General features: G+C 42.8%; 1 protein-coding gene across 2 annotated transcripts in view; it reads left to right on the forward strand.

The window, feature by feature from the left end:
- Positions 1 to 2,542: 2,542 nt before the first annotated feature.
- The window catches only part of OGDHL (oxoglutarate dehydrogenase L), a 51,708-nt gene continuing 34,404 nt past the window's right edge, over positions 2,543 to 19,846 (forward strand). The window contains exons 1-4 of one of the 2 annotated variants that reach the window (XM_058029356.1): positions 2,543 to 2,639; positions 8,251 to 8,485; positions 15,505 to 15,678; positions 19,279 to 19,381. In XM_058029356.1, the coding sequence (XP_057885339.1) occupies positions 8,279 to 8,485; positions 15,505 to 15,678; positions 19,279 to 19,381 (484 nt within the window). In that variant the 5' untranslated portion in view covers positions 2,543 to 2,639; positions 8,251 to 8,278. Of the gene's footprint in view, positions 2,640 to 6,598; positions 6,662 to 8,250; positions 8,486 to 15,504; positions 15,679 to 19,278; positions 19,382 to 19,846 lie in introns of those variants that run through there. The other variant, XM_058029357.1, reaches the window with a different exon arrangement.

Consider the following 19,846-nt stretch of genomic DNA (forward strand, 5'->3'; position numbering starts at 1 on the left):
ACCCAGGAGAAGACAGGAGCAAGGCATTAGAGGGGTGTGCAGCACCATACCCTGGAACAAGGACATTGGGCCCTCAGTGGGCAGCACGGTGAGTTTCCAAAACCAGCTGGGCTCTAGTTTTGTTAAAACATGCTTTGGGTTATTTAAACAGGTTGGATCTAGTTTTGTTAACTCATGCCTGAGTTAAGACAGAAATGAGGCAGAAATAAGTAAGCAAACTTGTTAGATTCACACTGGTGCTACAGGACATAAGGATAAATATAAAAATAAATCATGGTGAGGCAGTGTCTTTCAGCACAGCAGGCAGTTTCACCTCTGACAGCACAGGGGTGCTGTTGTGACTGTCCTGTGCTGTACATTTTATCCAGTACAAAACTTTTCTAACACATAAGGTTTCCTCACTGCAGAGCTGGCATGAGAACCATGCAAAGCAAGCTGCCACATCTGACTCTGTGTGTGCTAGGAATTGCAATTATGTTCAAAGTTTTCATTCTGCTGATGGATTTCCATTCCAGCCAATTTTGAAGCATGATGGTTTAGCAGGAAGCAAAGTCAGTGTGTGGATCTCCCTTTGGCTGGCCGGAGGGAGAGGTAAGTATACAAGTGGACACATAAATGGGCAGGTAAATGTGAGTTGTAAATGGAAATTTTAAGGATTGAAATAGGAATTGTGGGCAAATAGCTTATTGTCCATCATGGTCTCACTGGAGAGCAAATGGATGAGTAGCAGGCAGGTCCTGCTCAGGGGTGCAGACTGGTGACAAAGTGACACCAGAAGCCAGCAGCAGCAAAGCGATAACTCAGTACACCAAAAGCTGCTGGGGCAGGCTGGTGGGACAACCAAGTCACAATAAATATTGAAGAATTTGGGAGCTGCTCCAAATCCCAATAAACCAGAATCTTGCTGTTTCAAGCATACAAATTCCCATTGTGTGGAGCATTAAAAAAAAAAGCAAAGAACATAAATGTGAAACTGTGCAAAGGCTTTTGGGAACAACATAAGCACTTGAAACATACTGTAATATCTTAGTGTCTATCCAAGCATATTTAATTTATCCTGTTCACTGCAATGGTATTCACAGTCAGATTTGGCATGTGGGTTTCCCTCTAAAGTGGAGGTCTGCTTGTCCTCACTATAATTTTTAATTGAATTTATGTTCAGTCAGCATAACATGATTGCTCTAAAGATGGTTTCTGTCTGCCCATAATAAGGTTAAGACTCAATTAGTAGCTGTAGCATCTAACAATGTTTCACCACCTGCCAGAAGGCTCAAGCAGCATCTGGCCAGCTGCAGGTACCAGTTCAGCCCCCGTTTCCCTTTGCAGGGGTGCTGGGCCACCCTCCCTGGGAGCGCTGAGAGAGGGATGGGCTGTCCTGGGGCTCCCTGTGCCCCATCCCTGCTCCATCTGTTCCCTGCACAAAACCACAAACACATCATTCACACCCTCGCTCTGCAGTCCCCTGAAGGTGCACAGCTGCTGGGAAAACTGCTGAGATGATAATAAGGTTTTTGATGTCTTTATGTGAGGATTAAGGGTTTTTTCATCTTGAAGAAATTAATTTTACTCTAATCAACAACTGTATCAACTGGTAAGCCTCAAGAAAATCTGAGTGACCGTTAGGTGACAAAACTCCAGATGAAGCCTGTTTTGTTTCTTCCTAAGGTTTTTCCTTTCCATTTCTGCCCACCTGACCCTGATAAACTCATTTTTGCACTATATCCTTAGCACAAAACAAATTATAGCTCTTTCTCTCTTCCTTCCTTTTAATGTGTGTCCAGTTTTCCCATCAATCTTATTACTTACCCAGAAAGTTAACAAATATTGGGATGTATGTGATAGTCTCAATAGCTATCTGAAATACCAATTTTGCATATATATAGGCATTTGATCTTGGTTGTAACTTGATTAACAGCAGGTAAATAAAAAAATACATCATTTTTGATTTATGAGAAGAAATGGACAGACATGTAATTTGAAGGAAACCAGGAGAAAACATGAAAGTTGTAAACGAGAATTCTACCAGCAAAGGAACACTTGAAATTGTATTGTCTGGCATTTTATATTTGGTCATATAGGTCAGATACTATCATTTGGTCAAGGTCTACTTTATGTACAAATTTTGGAGAGCAAACGGGTGTGTCCTTGGGACACTTTGTATGTCCCTTGGCAAGCTTCCCATCTTCTTCCCGCCAATCTTGTCCTGCACAGGAGCTGTGCGAGCAGCTTGTCCATGGGACGGGATTCCTCGGGGGCTCACCGGGAACGCGCTGCTCTCGCCGGTATTTACCCGTTCGGTGAGGGCTGAGGGGCGGGAGCATCAAACGCGTTCTGTGCCCACCGACCCCGCCATGGCGCCGGGGCTGGGGGGGCTGTGAGGGGCCGGGGGGCGTGTCGGGGGCTGTGGGGATGTCCCGGGGCGTTTCCCGAGGGGCGGGGGCGTGTCCCGGGTGTGTCCCGGGTGTGTCCCGGGGCGGTGGTGCCGGTGCAGCGCCCGCGGCCCCGCCCCGCCGTGACCTCAGCGCGCCTCACGTGATGCAGGTGCGGCCCCCGCCCCGCCGCTCCCGGCGCTCCCTCCCTCCGTTCCCTCCGTTCCCTCCGCGCCCCGCGGATGCGCTGGAGCCTCCGCGCCCCCGCAGGTCTGTCCGCGCCGGTGAGGGGCGGGGGGCGGCGGAGCCAGGCCGGGCCCGCCCGCGGTGCAGGGCCCGTCCCCCGCGCAGGCCCCGGCGCGGCGGGGCCTCTCGCAGTGCGGCTGAGGGGTCGCGCCGCAGGCCGGGCCGGGCCCCGGAGCGTGGGATGAGCGGGGCGGCCCGTCCTGGCCCGGGCTCCGGTGATGCCTCAGCCCCGCCGCAGCCGGGAGCGCCTTGACAGCCCGGCAGGCTCCGGCCCCGGTGGCCAGGGTGACCGGGACACCGCGTCCTGGCATCACGGGGAGGGGCCGCAGAACAAACCCGACCCTCCCGGATCCTCCCCTCTGCCTGTTGGTAGGCTGGAGTCTGTGGTGGTGTCTTCCCTCCGGTACCGTGGGGTGTCGTCCCTGCGGTACCCGCTGCGGGCGGTTTTCAGGGCAGGGTAATAAATCCGTTAATTTTATTGCACCGAGGCGCCTCCATTGCCCGGGACTCGCGCCTTGGGCGCCTTGGGGCAGGGCGCCGCTGGAAAACCTCCTGCAGGTCAACTTTGTGTGTGCAGAGTCAGGATTCTCCATACAGCGCGGCATACCTGTGCTGGGGGAAAAGAAACATTTAGTGCATGGAGGTATTCCTGAAGTAGCCTTATTTAAGGATATTCCCTCTATCTGTAATTTAAATTATCTGTGATAATCTTTTGGAGAAACTTTATCCTGTTCATCCATTTTTTTTTCAATATCAGCCTTATTTTATTTGAATTACTCAGTCTTAAGGAGAACATTAAGAGTAAGCTGTGTGGAGAATATTATGGGAAATTACCATGATAGTGGATGAAGAACTATTTTTATGAAATATGAAGCAGATTTTTTTTAACCGCCACTTATGCAGAGCATAAAGAACATTAGCAGAAGGGCTTCACATGGATTAAGAAACTCAGTAATGGCACTGACAATACCAGGAGGATATTAATTCATATGTGCAGTATATTTATGCTGAAAGTGATTTTGAAAAGAGCTGGATAAAAACTTAATTATCAGAAGTGTCTGCTGTCTGTTTTCCACATGCTTCTATGTGAAGCCTGGGTAGAATAATTCCCAAGGCTGTCTGTGACATTAGGGCACTGCTAGAGGTGGAAGTGCCAAGGTGAAAGACAGGTCGTTGTTTGAGACAGAACAGCTGCAGGAATTTTCAGCTACTCAGGGCTTTTGTTCCTCCATTTTGAGGGTGCTGTGGTGCATTAAATATCAGGTTGTTCTTGTGATTCACTGCTTCTTTCTTATTTTTGACCTCTGGTAGAGATTTAATTAATGCCATTCTTTAGGTTGCTCTTAGCTCAGCCTGATCCCTTTCCAATGAGTGCTTTCATTTCAGGGTTGGTTCGGGAAGCATAGCGGAGTGGAACGTGTGTGACTGCAGCCGGCTCGGTGCGCTGTCCCGGGTGCTGATTCCTGAGTGACAGCCGCAAGGCCGAGCGGGCTGGGACGCTCTGTGATCACGCTGGGGGTCTCTGCTTTGTTCAGCTGCTCACAGCTGACATCTGTGCTGAGCAGTGATGTGTGCAGCAGGAAAAAACTGGGAAGAAGTCAGGGCTTTGGAGTCATATTAATCTGGAACTGAAATCTGGCTGGAATGACTTAGCTGCTGCATGCTTTTATAGATTGCATATTCAGTAGTTACTGCTTGAGGTATGGCTCTGACCTCGTTGTGAAATTTAAATGGAGCTAGAGGGAAGTGACTGGTACCACTTACAAACTCTTTTTTCCTGTTATATATGGTGTCATTTACACCCATTTTCCAATCTCCTTGATACATTTTTCTTATTCTGTTATGGGTTCTTTACTAACTTCTAGAAGAAAGAACTATATATTCTTCAGGCAGACATATGATGATGAAAAAATGTAAAATTACCTGTGCTTAAGAAGCTTGCTGCTGCAGTGTGATCAACTGAGAAAAATGTTTTTCTCTTTCCTTTCTCTCTCAAGTCTTTACAAACTACTTTAAGTGAGAGGAGGTAATCCCTTAGGAGTAGGTAGGAGAGTAGGTAGGAGTGAATGTGTGCAAAGGTGGCAGAGGGTGAGATTTGTATGCAGTAAGGTAGGTATAATAATAATAATCATTAATAATAATAATAATAATAATAATAATAATAATAATAATAAATATTCTATGAGAATGGGCACAGACACAAAGTTGTAAGTGCCATGGTGACCTCTCTGTTCTTACTGCTATAACATGTTGAAGTCTCACCCACTTTTGCAAAATGACATCATGAATGCTTGCTGCTAAATCTTACAGAGAATTATGCTTGCAGACAGTATATGAGTTCTGTCAGAGCTCTTAATCTGCTTCCACAATGGTGCTCATGGTGTTCCTGTTCCTCCAGTTGGCCAGGAGCTCTGGTCAGAGATGGGTGTTGACACAGGTGTTGTAATAAACTAAATAAAAAGTGGGAAAAAACACCAATGAGAGGGAATCAGCATGCCAGTAGCCCAGCTGTTGCCAGTTTGCTGCAAATGCCAGCTGGAGAGAGAAGAGTGTGTGGTTTTGAGGAGCTCATAGGTTGAAATGAGGGCTGGGTGCTAGTTTCAGTGCTGCTGCCTTGGAGGAACGCTTGCCACGTGTCTGGGCATATGGAAAATGTGGACAAGTGCCTGTTTAGAGCATCCAGTGAGAGGATGATGGCTGCTGCTCTGAGGAGCTACAGCTCAGCTCTGCTGGGGGATGAGAGTGAAAAGGCTGCAGAAACCTTGACAGAAAAGACATGGCAATCTGGTGTGATCAAGGACAGTTCACTGCTGGGATGATAGGTAAAGGTAGTGGCCAAGAAAAGGATCTAGTCATCAGCTTTAAAAATAGATATTGAGCTAAAAATGTGATGCCAAAGAAGAACAAGCAGTAATACTGTTTTGTTTAGTAGGAGCCCTTTTTCTTTTTTCTTTTTTTTCAAGATCAATATTAACTCTTAAATTGGATGATGAAAAATATGGCTATTCCTATCCCTTAGAAAATTAGGCATTCTATAACCATGTGTTTTGTTTTTTGAAAGGAGGCTGTAAGAGGAGAAGCAGTGAGAAAATAATTTAATGCAATTTATATACAGAAATGTTTATGAAGATTTTTTTATAGTATCTATTTTTGAATTAGAGATAAAGAAATCTTAACATGTAATAGGTAACATTAAAATTTTTTCTGTTACTCAAAATAGTGAGTAACAACAACAGTGTTGTTTTTAGAAAAACTTTGAAGTTCATTTGGCAGCTCATTACTTTTGTTTTTAGCAATTGTTCAGTCACACCAAACAACAAAAGGCCTTGGGTTTTACCTTGGACCAAACACATAATTTCTCCAGATGGACAGCTAAACAATTGAGAGACTCTTTGGAATTAAATATGAATTTTACTCCTAAATTAATACCTTATCCTTCATGATATTGTAGCTTTTTAAATACTTCAAAAATGAAAACAAAATTAATAATTTCCTTTCACGCTATTGCTCTTTCTTTGCAGTTTTAGCAATTTCAGCATTAGGATTATATTATTTTGGGACTAATTTTAAGATGCATTTATTCTTTTTTTATTTTGAAGGTGAGCCCTGATTCCCTTTGCTAGCACTGGAGCTGATGGTGTTCAGCATTCAGAAGATTCAACCCTTATTGTGGGAAATTGACTTGGAAAATTGAATTTCTCAATTCAAAATTGCATGGAATCTGCTATCCTTGTTACAAAGCTTGTAAGAGATCATTGGAAGCACAAGATAAATGTTTCCAGTTAGGCAAACAAATTAAAGTGAGCCTTTTCTCAGTGTTTCACTGTTTGGTTGAAGGCTAATGTCAATATGAACACTTAACTAACACTTCTAATAATTTGGTCAGCTCCATTACTCGTGGCAGGAATTTGAGGCAGCAGCTTTTTGTTTTCCACAGCACTTGTGGCTGAGGCTGTTTGCTGACCCCAGCCCAGCTTGACTGGGTGAAAAGCCACAGCTTTCCAAACAGAGGGAAGGCAGTTGGGGTTGCCAGGAGCTCTGGAGAGGTCAGTGATTTGTTAGCAGTGCCATTTGTTCCAGGAGCTGGGCGTGGGGCAGGCAGTACAGGTGGTGACTGCCTCAGGGAGCAGGGTGGTGTTCAATGGTGATTGCCTGAGGGAGCAGGGTGGTGTTCAGTGGTGACTGCCTCAGGGAGCAGGGTGGTGTTCAATGGTGACTGCCTGAGGGAGCAGGGTGGTGTTCAGTGGTGACTGCCTCAGGGAGCAGGGTGGTGTTCAATGGTGATTTCCTCAGGGAGCAGGGTGGTGTTCAATGGTGATTTCCTCAGGGAGCAGGGTGGTGTTCAGTGGTGACTGCCTCAGGGAGCAGGGTGGTGTTCAGTGGTGACTGCCTGAGGGAGCAGGGTGGTGTTCAATGGTGACTGCCTCAGGGAGCAGGGTGGTGTTCAATGGTGACTGCCTGAGGGAGCAGGGTGGTGTTCAGTGGTGATTTCCTCAGAAAGCAGGGTGGTGTTCAGTGGTGACTGCCTCAGGGAGCAGGGTGGTGTTCAATGGTGTTTGCCTGAGGGAGCAGGGTGGTGTTCAGTGGTGACTGCCTGAGGGAGCAGGGTGGTGTTCAGTGGTGACTGCTTCAGGGAGCAGGGTGGTGTTCAGTGGTGACTGCTTCAGGGAGCAGGGTGGTGTTCAGTGGTGACTGCCTCAGGGAGCAGGGTGGTGTTCAGTGGTGACTGCTTCAGGGAGCAGGGTGGTGTTCAGTGGTGACTGCCTCAGGGAGCAGGGTGGTGTTCAATGGTGTTTGCCTGAGGGAGCAGGGTGGTGTTCAATGGTGACTGCCTGAGGGAGCAGGGTGGTGTTCAGTGGTGACTGCCTCAGGGAGCAGGGTGGTGTACAGTGGTGATTGCCTGAGGGAGCAGGGTGGTGTTCAGTGGTGATTGCCTCAGGGAGCAGGGTGGTGTACAGTGGTGATTGCCTCAGGGAGCAGGGTGGTGTTCAATGGTGACTGCCTGAGGGAGCAGGGTGGTGTTCAGTGGTGATTGCCTGGGGGAGCAGGGTGGTGTTCAGTGGTGACTGCCTGAGGGAGCAGGGTGGTGTTCAGTGGTGATTGCCTGGGGGAGCAGGGTGGTGTTCAATGGTGATTGCCTCAGGGAGCAGGGTGGTGTTCAGTGGTGATTTCCTGAGGGAGCAGGGTGGTGTTCAATGGTGATTGCCTCAGGGAGCAGGGTGGTGTTCAATGGTGATTTCCTGAGGGAGCAGGGTGGTGTTCAATGGTGATTGCCTCAGGGAGCAGGGTGGTGTTCAATGGTGATTTCCTGAGGGAGCAGGGTGGTGTTCAATGGTGACTGCCTGAGGGAGCAGGGTGGTGTTCAGTGGTGATTTCCTCAGGGAGCAGGGTGGTGTTCAGTGGTGACTGCCTCAGGGAGCAGGGTGGCATTACCAGCTGCAGGAGCTGTGTGGGGATGGCCAGCAGCAGCCACTCCTCTGCTGTGGCTCCAACTCTGAAGGGAGCTTCATGCCTAGGCCTGAGCTTTGTACTAGGGCACTGTAGCCAGAAACTTCATTTTTTGCTGTGAGGCTGAAATGTGTCTACAATTCATTGGCTCTTTTTCTGATTAAGTTTGGTTTGATTTTATTAATAGACTTGGATCGTCTGGCTAATAAACAAACATGAGTCACCTGAAGTTGTTTGCAGCTACGCTGAAGAGGCATGGCTTTAAACTTCTGGAAAATCAGGATGTAGCCAGAAGGGCATTTTTACATCGCCAACGGTATGTTTCATCAGGAACCTCAGAGCCAGTCCTGAGTGGGAGTAATTCCAATTACATGGAGGAAATGTACTGTGCATGGCTTGAAAACCCTGAAAGTGTACATAAGGTAAGTCTAAAGCTTGACCGTAATGCTGGGTTAAGAGTGGAATAGGTTTCTTTTACTTTGTCACTTGCTTTTTAATAAAAAGTTCAGGAAAAGGTGTTGTGTGAAATGAAAAACATGAAATTAATTTCCCACCTATTGATTGGTGTAAGATGTGATATTGCAACTATGAAGGTACAGGGGAGGAACAAGCATGGTGAGCAGAGCAGAAAGAAGGATAAGTACAGACCAGGAATAGACAGCTGCTCTGAAACTTTATTCCTCCATGGAATAAAGTGCTGGTCAAGCACTCAGTTAAGTAATTCATTACATCCAGAAGAAGACCCAAGAAGAAAATATATTTAATTTTTTGGTTTATAGTAGGGCTGTATCAGAAAATATGTTTAAATAATGCGTTGATGTTGGTACTTCTAATCTGTCTGAAGAAGATGAATGTTCAGTTGTCTTTGGATTAAACTATGGAAGTTGTAACCTTAAAACTGAATCTGAAATGGTCAGAACATTATTCTGAAGTATCTTGAAAAGTATTTTGTTTTGAATCTTTCCCTCTCTCTCCAGGCAGTAGACATTTGTTTGCTTTTCTAAAAGCTCTATTACCCAAATCCTTTCTTGTGGACAAAATACATAGGCTTATTTTTTAACAAGCTTTCTGCTGACAAAGAGGGCTCTGTTATGGTGATACATGTATAGTAACTTAAGAAGTTGATGAGAAGTCTGATCAATTCTAAGACAGACAAGTCATTTTCCAGGAAGTAATGTGAATTGTGCCCAAAATGTTTACCAAATTGGTTGTCTGTTCCCTTATTCTCAAGGCACGTATATCAAAATGTCACCTAGAAGTTGTTGTTCTAAGTCTGATAATCTGTCTAGAGTGTGAGGAAGTGACGCATGCCGAGGGCAGAAACTAAAAAGGAAACCAAAAAGGGTGGTTTTGTAGCTGCTTTTTTCTTTGGATGTTGGGTGTGAACTTAGTCTTGTTGAAAGGTGACATATGCAGTGCCAGCCCTCAAGACTGACTGTTATTCACACAGCAGATTGACCCTTGGTCTTCTGTGTTACACCTCAACTTGGGATGGAGAAACCTTCTCCAGGAATGGCTCCTTCTCATGTGACTTGGAGCCCTTGTGCTGCAGCTGCCAGCTGAGCTGCACCAGTGTGGGTGGGATGGCATGGTGTGTGGTGTTGAGAGTTTTTTGCAGATTGAGGAGTTTTTGTTAGACAATGGCCATATTCAGCCGATGCACAATCCAGCCTGCTTGTACTTTTGGACAATGGTCACGTACACAGGCAATGAATAATGGACATATTCAGAAATGGGGTCGGTATATCCTTGAAAGAGATACAAGAAGAAGAATCATCAGGACTCAGCAAGTTTGTTAGCAAGTTTGGGAAAGTCAGAAAAAAGTAAATCATGGCTGGGCCTGACAAGCACAGCAAGATGTGTGAAAAATTAGGTGATCCAATCAACATTCTAATTTAGGCATGTGAACAGCCAGGGTGAGCCAGTCATGTGTTAGCTAGAGAGGCGTGGACAGTAGAGATTATAGTAAATATAGTCTTTTTAGGGAGAATAAATTTGGCTTCACTGGCTCATGCTGGTCATGGTGTGTTGTCCCTGAACCTCCTCGTCCTGCAGTGTGGGTGCACTGAATTTCTGCAAAAAGCCCTCATGGTGTGTCAAGGCTGTAGATCGATCCCAACCCTTTTATCCTGGGGATACTGAAGGGATGAGCTCATGCATAAGGAGCGCGTGGTGACATCAAGGTGACATCTTGGTTTTTATTGTATTTACATTACATTGGCTTCTGGCTGCTTCTGGCTAACTTCTCTCCTTCTAGATGAGTGAAATTCCTGGTTCAGCCCCTTTGCAGTGGGGTGCATTTTGCCGCAGGGAAGCGCTGCAGGTGTCTCTGCGGGCGGGAAGGTCCCTCCGTGCAGGCAGGGGGTGCAGAGCCCGCCGCAGCCGGAGCGCTCCGCCCGGAGCTGCCCAGGGTGCTGAACCGCGGCTGCCGGAGATGCTCCCCTGCTCGGGTAGGCAGGAGTGCTACAAACCCTGCCGAAAGGCCGTCCAACTCATCTGGCAGGGCAGGCATCTGATATGGATCCCGTTGAGGTGATGCCGGTTGTGGGTTGGACAGCAAGCAATAAATGAGTTGACTGAGGAATGCACAGTGTGCCTAGAGAGTGGATCACAGGTGATTCAAGATGCATTTTTGTCGTGATTTAACCCCATCTGGCAACTACACAGCCACTTGTGCTTTCTCTCTCACACACATGCAAGAATGGGGGAAAGAATTAGCAGGGTGGAAGTGAGAAAACATGTGGATGGAGACAAAGACAGTTTAATAGGGAAAGCAAAAGCTGCATGCACAAGCAAAGCAGAACAAAACAAGGAATTAATTCACCAGTTCTATGGGCAGGCAGGTGTTCAGCCATCCCCAGGACAGCAGGGCTCCAGCACATGTAATGGTGACTTGGGAAGACAAACACCATCACTGAATGTCCCTCTTTCCTTCTTCTTTCCCCATGCTGAGCATGATGTGGTTTGGAATATCCCTTTGAGGGAATATTCCTTTGAGGGATATCGAGGTCAGCTGTCCTGGCTGTGTCCCTCCCAACTCCATGTGCCCCCCCAGCCCCCTCACTGGTGGGATGAGGAGCAGAAAGGCCCTGACACTGTGTAAGCTCTGCTCAGCAAACAGAATATAACATAAACATAACAAAAATGTCTCTATATTGCCAATCCCCTTTTAAAACCCAAACCAGTTACTGTGAATTGACCACCCCAGCCCAAACCAGCACAATTATAAAACTGTGTGAATTCTTTCCTAGGTTAACTGTGTTTAATAAACTTGTGACAGTAACAAACAGAAGTAAATTCACTGTGTCCCTGATTTATGAGGCTTGAAAGAATATGATGGATGGAAATAATGGATTGCAGCTATTCTTGCCTAAATTATTAGTTTTGTCACAGCCTGTAAGAAAAGGGGAAGGGGAGAAGAATGCCAATTAAATTTTATTTTGTTTCATCAACAAAATTAATTTTTAATTTCTTGAAAACTATTTCATTTAATTGCCTGAAAGCTGTTAATACCTTCCCAAGATTTTTGTTGACAGAATTTGTACAATTTGAGCTTTCATAAAACTAGTTAAAAATGTTAAGGGTTGAAATCACCCTGTTTTCTTAAAAATACAGAAAAAATCATGCTGTGATTTTGATTGTAAAGTTATGCATTTGTCATTCAGGTATAGAAAGGAGAGGAAGTGTTGGAAAATAATGTCAGGAGACACCACGTGGTGTTGATTATGATTTTGTTAATGGTTTGGCTCTCTGCAAGCCGCTCATTTTTGTTGTTTTATTTGGTATGTCCAGCATGATTTAGAGATCCAGTTTGTACATTTAGACATTGCATTCTCTTTTCTTATTTTCCTTTTTATACTTTATTTCTCCTCATGTTTCTTCTTAGATAACCCTTTTTCAGAGGGGATGTGCTTCCTCATTGATTAGCTGGAAAAGCTTGATTTTTCCTGGGATTTAAAAGTCCTATTCTATTCACTTGTACTTAGAAACTCCAATTAATCAGGGCTCCTGAACTGATTTCCCCCTCAGAAGGTTTGACTGGGCATGTCTTCCCAGGTAGGCTTATTTAGAGCTGTTTGAAGTATGGCACCCACATTCCAAAGTGTTTCTAAGATTTACTCCTTTCTATGTTTATCATGGTATCATACCAGGGAATATGCATGTTTATTATACATTTTTTATATAAATATATACAAAGAGTTTTTATTCTTTGTACAAATCCACTTCAGATGATTTCCTGCTTTTCCTTGCCTTTTGAATTTCCTGCCATCAGAGTAGCCAAAACAACAATCAGAATAAAATGACGTGTGCTCTGAAAAAGGCATCATTATTTCTCCTTGAAGCTTGGTGTCAGGGCCATAGATCATAAGAGAGAAGCTTGACAAGGCTCAGTTATTACTATCACAAGATTAATTACAAAACTGCATGGTTTGCTATGAGTACACAATGCCTGCCATGTTATCCTGTGTGCAGCTGCTCTGCTGTGAGTGTACAATCACCTCCTTGGTTTATGGACCAGGAAAAGCTGTGGGGGTTTGTTTTGCTTTGACTTCATTTTATTCATTTTCTTTTTTAAGTGATATAGTGGTGCTCAGGGTGTGTCTTCTAAGGCTTTACTGTTCTCAGTGTAGTTGATGAATATTGTGATGGCACTAGGAAAAACCCCAAACCATCAAGAGAAAGCATATGTTACTTGTTATTCTAATTGCATCACTGTTTATTATATGACAGTAAAATATTGCCCCTGAATCATTTGAATTGTGTTATATTACTTGAGAAAATAATGGTTAACTACAATATAGATTTGCTGGCAGAAGGAAAGAAAATGTATCATCTATCACTACAGTATTTTTCTTTTCTGAATATATTTCTGTATTATAAATCTCCTCTACCATTTTCTTGATGAACTTTACTAATTTAGTTGAGAAGCTGCAGGTTTGCAGTGAGAGCAAGCTGTTCTTCTGTCTGCTCAGTCACATGGCAAATGCTGTTGCCAAAGACTGACATTGATACACAGAACTTGAAGACTATAATCTGGTATCAATCTTGAAAGACACTATAGAAATTTGTAGAGGCTTTGATGGATGTGTATCTAGTAAAAACTAATTTTCTGTAGCCAAATGATGTATTTTCCCTCCCCTCTGATTAAATGTCAAGCCTGTCCAACAAATCAATAAGTTCAAAAATGTGATAGGAAAAAGTAGTCTGGGTCCATTCTGTCTCAGCTGGCTGCATCTTCAGATGGAAACATTTTCTTTATATTTGTGAGTTTGCATGAAGAAAGAGCCCCATACTGATTCTCCTTAAACAGATCACTTGTTGGGCAAGTCTTTTTGGAGTTTGTTAACAACTCTCTCAGCAGAGCACTTGTCTAAAAACACAATCAGTTGTTTGTGGGACTGTACTGTGATAACTTTTACATTTAAATGAAAGGTTTTACTCAAAAAAGGAACAGTTATTTTATTATCATCATTGTGTATGTATCATGGTGTTAGAAAAGTAAGGAAGAAACCTTAACATAAGCAAAGCAAATTCTTTATTAAAACTTTGAATGTGAGAGATGTCATGGATCCTAGTGTATTTTAGGAATTTCCTAAATTAATGTTTAATAATAATTTTTTACTGTGTATTGCCCAAATAATTTCTCCAGTCTAAGCAGCTTTAGTAGTTAAAGAAGGGATTGTGATTGTTTTTCACTGTCAGGGGTGTCCAGACTCTCAGACTGGGTGCTCTGTAGGCATGGAATAACAACACTGTTCTTAACACAGACCAGGAAGGTGAATAGAGAGAATCCCAGCTGAAATGCAGTTACACTAATAGGCTCTTGTAGACCACTTATAGGGTGTAAATTCAGACTTCTAATCTCAGTGTGGCTGCCAACATGTCAAGGTAAGAAGAATATAGGAAACAGGCATAAATAAGAGAAGGGAGGAGGAATGAATGCTTCATCAGTGTCTGGAACTGGCTACCACACATGATGTGTCTGCCTTAATTTGTCAGGGCATATAAAAGTCAGGCTATGTTTAGATAAGCCTGTGTAAGAGCTGGGTGATAAATTAGGTTTACTGTATTTGTATTGATGCAGCTTTGTGTGAATAAAGAAGTAAGAGGGATGCATTAAAACAATGTTTCTTGGGCAGGAGGCTCATGCTAATGATGAGGTTCCCACCCACAGGTTCAGTGAATTCCCCCACTTCCACAACTTGAGCTTGGAAGGTTGGATGATATTTAGTTCCTTTATGCTGCCTCTCTCATGGTGTTTCTGAACACCTTAGAACTTTTAGAAATTTCAGTATGAAGACTTTTTGTTAATGAAAGCAAAAAGGATTTTGTAAATATTTTTCTGTCATGCTATGCTTGTGAGTTCTGTAATGCAAGTATTAGGTAATCTTTTAAAAATAATTGTTTTGGACTACTTTTTCTTTTTTCTGGCACTTGGTTCTTTGAAATGTAATGGAAATCTGCAAAGCTAGAAGCCTTGCAGAAATTTATCTCTTGCAGTTCTTCTGTTCCAGTCACAAAGATATGTAAGGTTTTAAATAGCTTCCTTTTTGTTTTCTGAAGTTAGACAGCTGAGGGAATGTTTTACACAGGCTTCCTTCTTTGCTGAGTACAAGTGTCTCACATGTTTAGTCCCATTCTGCTGCTCTCTAGCATTCATATGTCTGATACCATGCTCACCTGGCACAGTGACCACATCATCAGAATGAAAACAGTTCAGGAAAACAGGATTGGAGCTTATGTGAATGAAGCAGCTTGTGTAAAAGCACAGAAGGAAATAAAAGCATCTCTTGTTTGTTGTGATTCAGTTTCTGAGAGAAGGACTTTTCTAAACTTATGACTTGTACCTGAAACCAGGCCCATAATTTCTTTCATAGTAAGGTAACCTAAGCTGGTGAGGAAAGGATCTTAGAACAAGTCTCGCTCAAAAAAGCTTTAATTGCTTTTAAAGTTTCTTCAAGGAAAGCTCTTAAGGACTGATTCTGATTTAGCATAATCAGTGAGTGTCTTGAAGTACCCTAAGTTCTATAAGAATGATTAATAAATGATTTAATTTATTTTAGTTTTTTAAGGTTCTTTGTTTTATAGGCTTGATAGCTCTTTACCAGCAGCACTATATTGTACCCATTCTTGGCTGCCTGAATAAACAGCACAATTAAAAAGAGCTGTGTGATTGGATAATATATGGAGATGCTTTACAGTCCTGTGTGCTGCAGAATTTTCTGCTGAGCAAGCTTGGTGTGAGAAGTGAGAGGAAAAGTGTTCTGTGTAAATAAAGCACACAGTTCTACTGAGACTGGGACGTATCAGTGCTCTTTTTTTGCTGTCTGTGAGTAGACACTGTAATGCAGTGAGGTTCCATTTGCAGTTTGAATGTTGCATTGCAGTTGTGATGAGACCTTTGTTTGATGTTACAAATATTTCTCTTCCCTGTGTGCAGTCCTGGGATGTGTTTTTCCGGAGCGCAGCCGCCGGCCAGGCAGCCCGTCTGCCGGCTCAGCAGGAGGGGAAGGGCTCGTTCCTGCAGAGCCACGGGCTGGCCCCCACACCCACCACGGCTGAGAAGGTTGTGGAGGACCACCTCGCTGTGCAGTCCTTGATAAGGGCATACCAAGTAAGTGCATTTAGGGTAGGGGTGGGAAGGCCTCTTCTCTGCAAACCCTTCTTCCTTTTTATGCTCTCATCATCCAGAAGAGGCAACGGGGCTGGGAACACAAGCCCTATGAGGAACATTTGAAGGAACTGGGGTTGTTGCCTGGAGAAGAGGAGGCTTAGAGGTGACCTTATTGCTGTCTACACCTTCCTGAAGGGAGGCTGCAGACAGGTGGGGTCAGTCTCTTCCACAGGGCAGCACTGACAGAACCAGAGGACACAGTCTCAAGCTGTGTCAGGGAAGGTACAGGTTGGATATTGGGGAAAAATTTTTCACTGAAAGAATAATAAAGTACTGGAATACTCTTCCCAGGGAGGTGGTAGAATCACCATCTCTGGATGTGTTTATAAAAAGACTGGCCATGGCACTTGTGCTATAGTCTAGGTGAGGTGTGAGGGCATAGCTTGGACTCAATCATCTTAGAGGTCTCTTCCAACCTCATTATTCTGTGATTCTGTGATTTGTATTCTGGTCTTAACTACTGTCTTGCTTCTGATCCTAAAGCCCTTGAACTAGGCAGTTTTTCTTTCCAGCACAGTGTCTGAACATGGAAGTGTTGGATTCACACTGGGGTGATCCTTTGGGTTGCAAACTCATAATCCAGATTACCCACAGACCTGATGTTGGTCATCTGACTTAACCTAGAAGGACTTTATGGAGACAGTGCTTTGTGAAAGTCTGTCTTCACCTCTGGGAACGTTTTTGCTACAGTTCTAAATGTTACTGCCAAAGGATGGAAAGTACTTGCCTTATCATACATCTAAGGTGAATCTTGAGATTCCTGATTTGAGCAGGATTATAGGTAAAAAGACAGAGGAGAAATGATGAATTAACCAGAAAGTGAATTTTGGGAGGCTGACAGTACTGAGTTTGGGTTAACTTTGATGGATTCTTTTAGAGAGCTGTTCACCAAAATTGATTTTGTTTCACACTCTGATTTTTAACCCTTTTATTAAATTAAGAAATTAGGTCTAATTTCATTATTTTTCCTCTAAAAGAGGAAGGAATTTGGAAATAGGACAGTGGATTTTGTTAGATAGTTTCCAAATGAAAAAAATAAGTTTAAATATTTTTGTTTAGACTTGTATTTAGAATCTTAGTTTCAATGAAAGGCTTACAAATGGTGTCAAAACCCCCCCAAGAATAACCAACCCATAACACTAGATCTGTATTTAACAAAATATCCCACAAGTATTTTTAAACTAGTAACTTACTAAGAAGTTTCCTACAGCTTGATTTGAGCAGATTGGTTCCTCCCTGCCCTAAGTATTTTAAATCCTGTTTGGTGTCATGAAAGGAGTAGAAGAGGAACTTCTTAAAAAACCTTTTTTTGTGCACATCACATTGTCACCATTGAGTTGTAGGTTTGTTATGAAAGAGTAGAAATGTTTGTGAATATAAAGACTATGTGAAATTTGCTTAGAAATAGATATGCAGAAAATAACCAATTTTGCAGTAAAAATTTGGTGAAGTATTAGACAAAATTGGAGAAGGTTAGGCTGCTTTGACACAGTTTACTTGAAAATAGTTCAGGTATTGCCATTTTGCTCCCTGTATTTGTCAAGTGATGGAACAGAAATGTCTGTACAAATGGCAGGCACCCATGTGTCTGCAACAAACAGTCACAGAGGATTGCCTAAGGCAACTGTCTGCTTTTTAAAAGGTATTTAGTACCCTCTAAATTCAGTGCTGAAGGGGTATGATAATTTGTGACCTTCCTTTGCCTGATAATGAAATGAAATGGAGAAGGATACGGAATTTTCATTTCTCAAACCTGTCAGTGTTTTATGGCTTTGTGGTAAACTGCTTTGTGGTCTGTTGAGCTGGACTTTGAGAAGGCAGTTAATCTATTGCCTGTTCTAACAGGGAGCACTGGGCACACAGAGAAAAGGAGTTTCAGTGGGATGTGTGTGCTTACAAAAGTGAGCTCAGAGAAATCAAGGTCTAACTTCTGGTACTCTGTACTTGCATTTAACCATATGGCAACCAATGGAAATTTTCTATGTATGTGTTTTCACCAGGTTGATCTCTGATTTTTGCTGCTACTGATGCTACTGTTTTTTGTATTCAGTGAAAGTAGTAGGACTTACTAAAAATGCCTTGATATTGAGGGAAATACTGTCTTTTAGTGAAAGACCAGACTGCTCCTGGAATAATATGGCACAGCATTTACTGCTCTGCCTTTCTGGGTTTTGGCATTCCTGCTGATCTTCTTCCTTCTCCTATGAATACTGAAGAGCAGATGTAACTTAGGCAGGTGAATTCTTTCCCGTTGATGATAAGTTTGAGATAGAATTGTTTGCTTTGTTCCAGTCAGATAAACTTAGTGCTGCTGTAAACAGTCAGATGGCACAGATGTTGCTGTGGGCATCATTTGGCCTGTCAGAGTTTCATTACTGGTGATTCATGAGATGCAAAGAATCACAGAAGTCAGGCTGAGATTACAGGGCTGGTAATTCCAAAAAAAGATGCCATATTTCTGGTTTCTTATGACTGGAAACCATTTTGTTATAAACTCTCCTGCAAATATACAATAATTGAACAGTGTTTTTACACCCTTCTTGATGAACCACACTTTAATCACATTCTATTACAGTGTGATGCACTTCACTGTTAATGTTGCAATTTATAATTTTGGGTTTTTTCAGGGACAATTAGGATACTAGTAGTGTTAATGAAATTCTACCTAAGGGATGCAAATTTGTTGTTAAAAAGAGAAATTATAAGGAGAAATTATTAATATATTCCTCTATACAAAGCTTTTAATGAGTTCATTTGGTATATGAGAGTCACACATAAGAGGCATATTAAAAATGGTTTTATATTTGTGACTCTCTGGGATCAATTAGTTATTTCTTCTGTAGCAATATTATATGATCATTCACTGGTTTATAGCAATTTGTGGCATGCATTAGCATCAGTCACACTGATCATTGAGAGCTGGCTAAATTCCTCACTCATTTGTGTTCTTCAGTGTCTTGAGTATCAATTCTATCAGATCAAATTTCTGAAATTTCATCAATGAAAATAGATGCTGCTAGATGCTATCTGATTTGGAGCAGAGCTAAGGAAGAGTGATCCCTTCACTGCCAATAGAAAGTACTTCAGCACCAATCTGTTTGAAGTCAGCAATTCTGTATTTTAATATAATGCAGGTGCAGAAAGGAGGATTTAGGCAAAAATACAAAATAACTGAATTGGCAAATGGTAAGATCTATTAGGGTCATCATAGTTACTTAATTTTACCCAGAGACTGAGAGTGTACTCTCTAGTAGCCTTCTTCACTAAAACTCCAGTGTAATCCCAGTTAAATTGTGTGTCAGACAACATAATGAACATTATGTTGTAATGTGTAATTTTTGATAGAGGTATATATGTAATCAGTGATTTAATGCTTATTTTCTGTTCTTATGGGAAAACTTGAGATTATAACCCTGTCATCACGTTAGTAGTTTGCTTGTTCAGCTTAATGGCTGATATTATGGAGTGATATCACTAACTTTTTCATTTTGTCTGACTTTTAGTGTGATTTCATCTTGCTCTCCTTTGCTCCTTTTTCAGATCCGTGGCCATCATGTGGCTCAGCTAGATCCCCTTGGAATTCTGGATGCAGATTTGGATTCCTTTATTCCATCTGACCTTATCACCACAATTGATAAACTCGGTGTGTAAGCTGTGTGCCTTCTGTGTGCCTTCTCATTGAAATGCTCATTTGTGTATCCCTGCACTGAGGGGATTTCATAGACATTGCACAGATTCATAGAAAGGCTTGGGCTGGAAGAGACCTTAAAGATCACCTAGTTCCAACTCCCCTCTATGGGCAGGGATGCCACATTTCAGGGATGCTTCTACCTTTTCTGCTTGCTGATATCATGACATAGAGCTTTTGAACATCTGTAAGGAGGCTAAAATTTCAGGATGAAAGAGTTTCTACTCTGAGATCACAGGTGAGGTTCCTGTGAATTCATCTTCTGATGAATGATTGTTATAAATGCTCTATTAACCCCCTAAATATTTATTTTTTAATGACACCAGAAATTAATACTAATCAATACATTCTGATAATCTTAATTATTTTTATAGCATTACAGTTCCTACTTGTTTGAACTGGTGACATCTGAAGGGTAGT

Source organism: Melospiza georgiana, chromosome 8, assembly GCF_028018845.1.
Source record: "Melospiza georgiana isolate bMelGeo1 chromosome 8, bMelGeo1.pri, whole genome shotgun sequence".
NCBI lineage: Eukaryota > Metazoa > Chordata > Aves > Passeriformes > Passerellidae > Melospiza > Melospiza georgiana.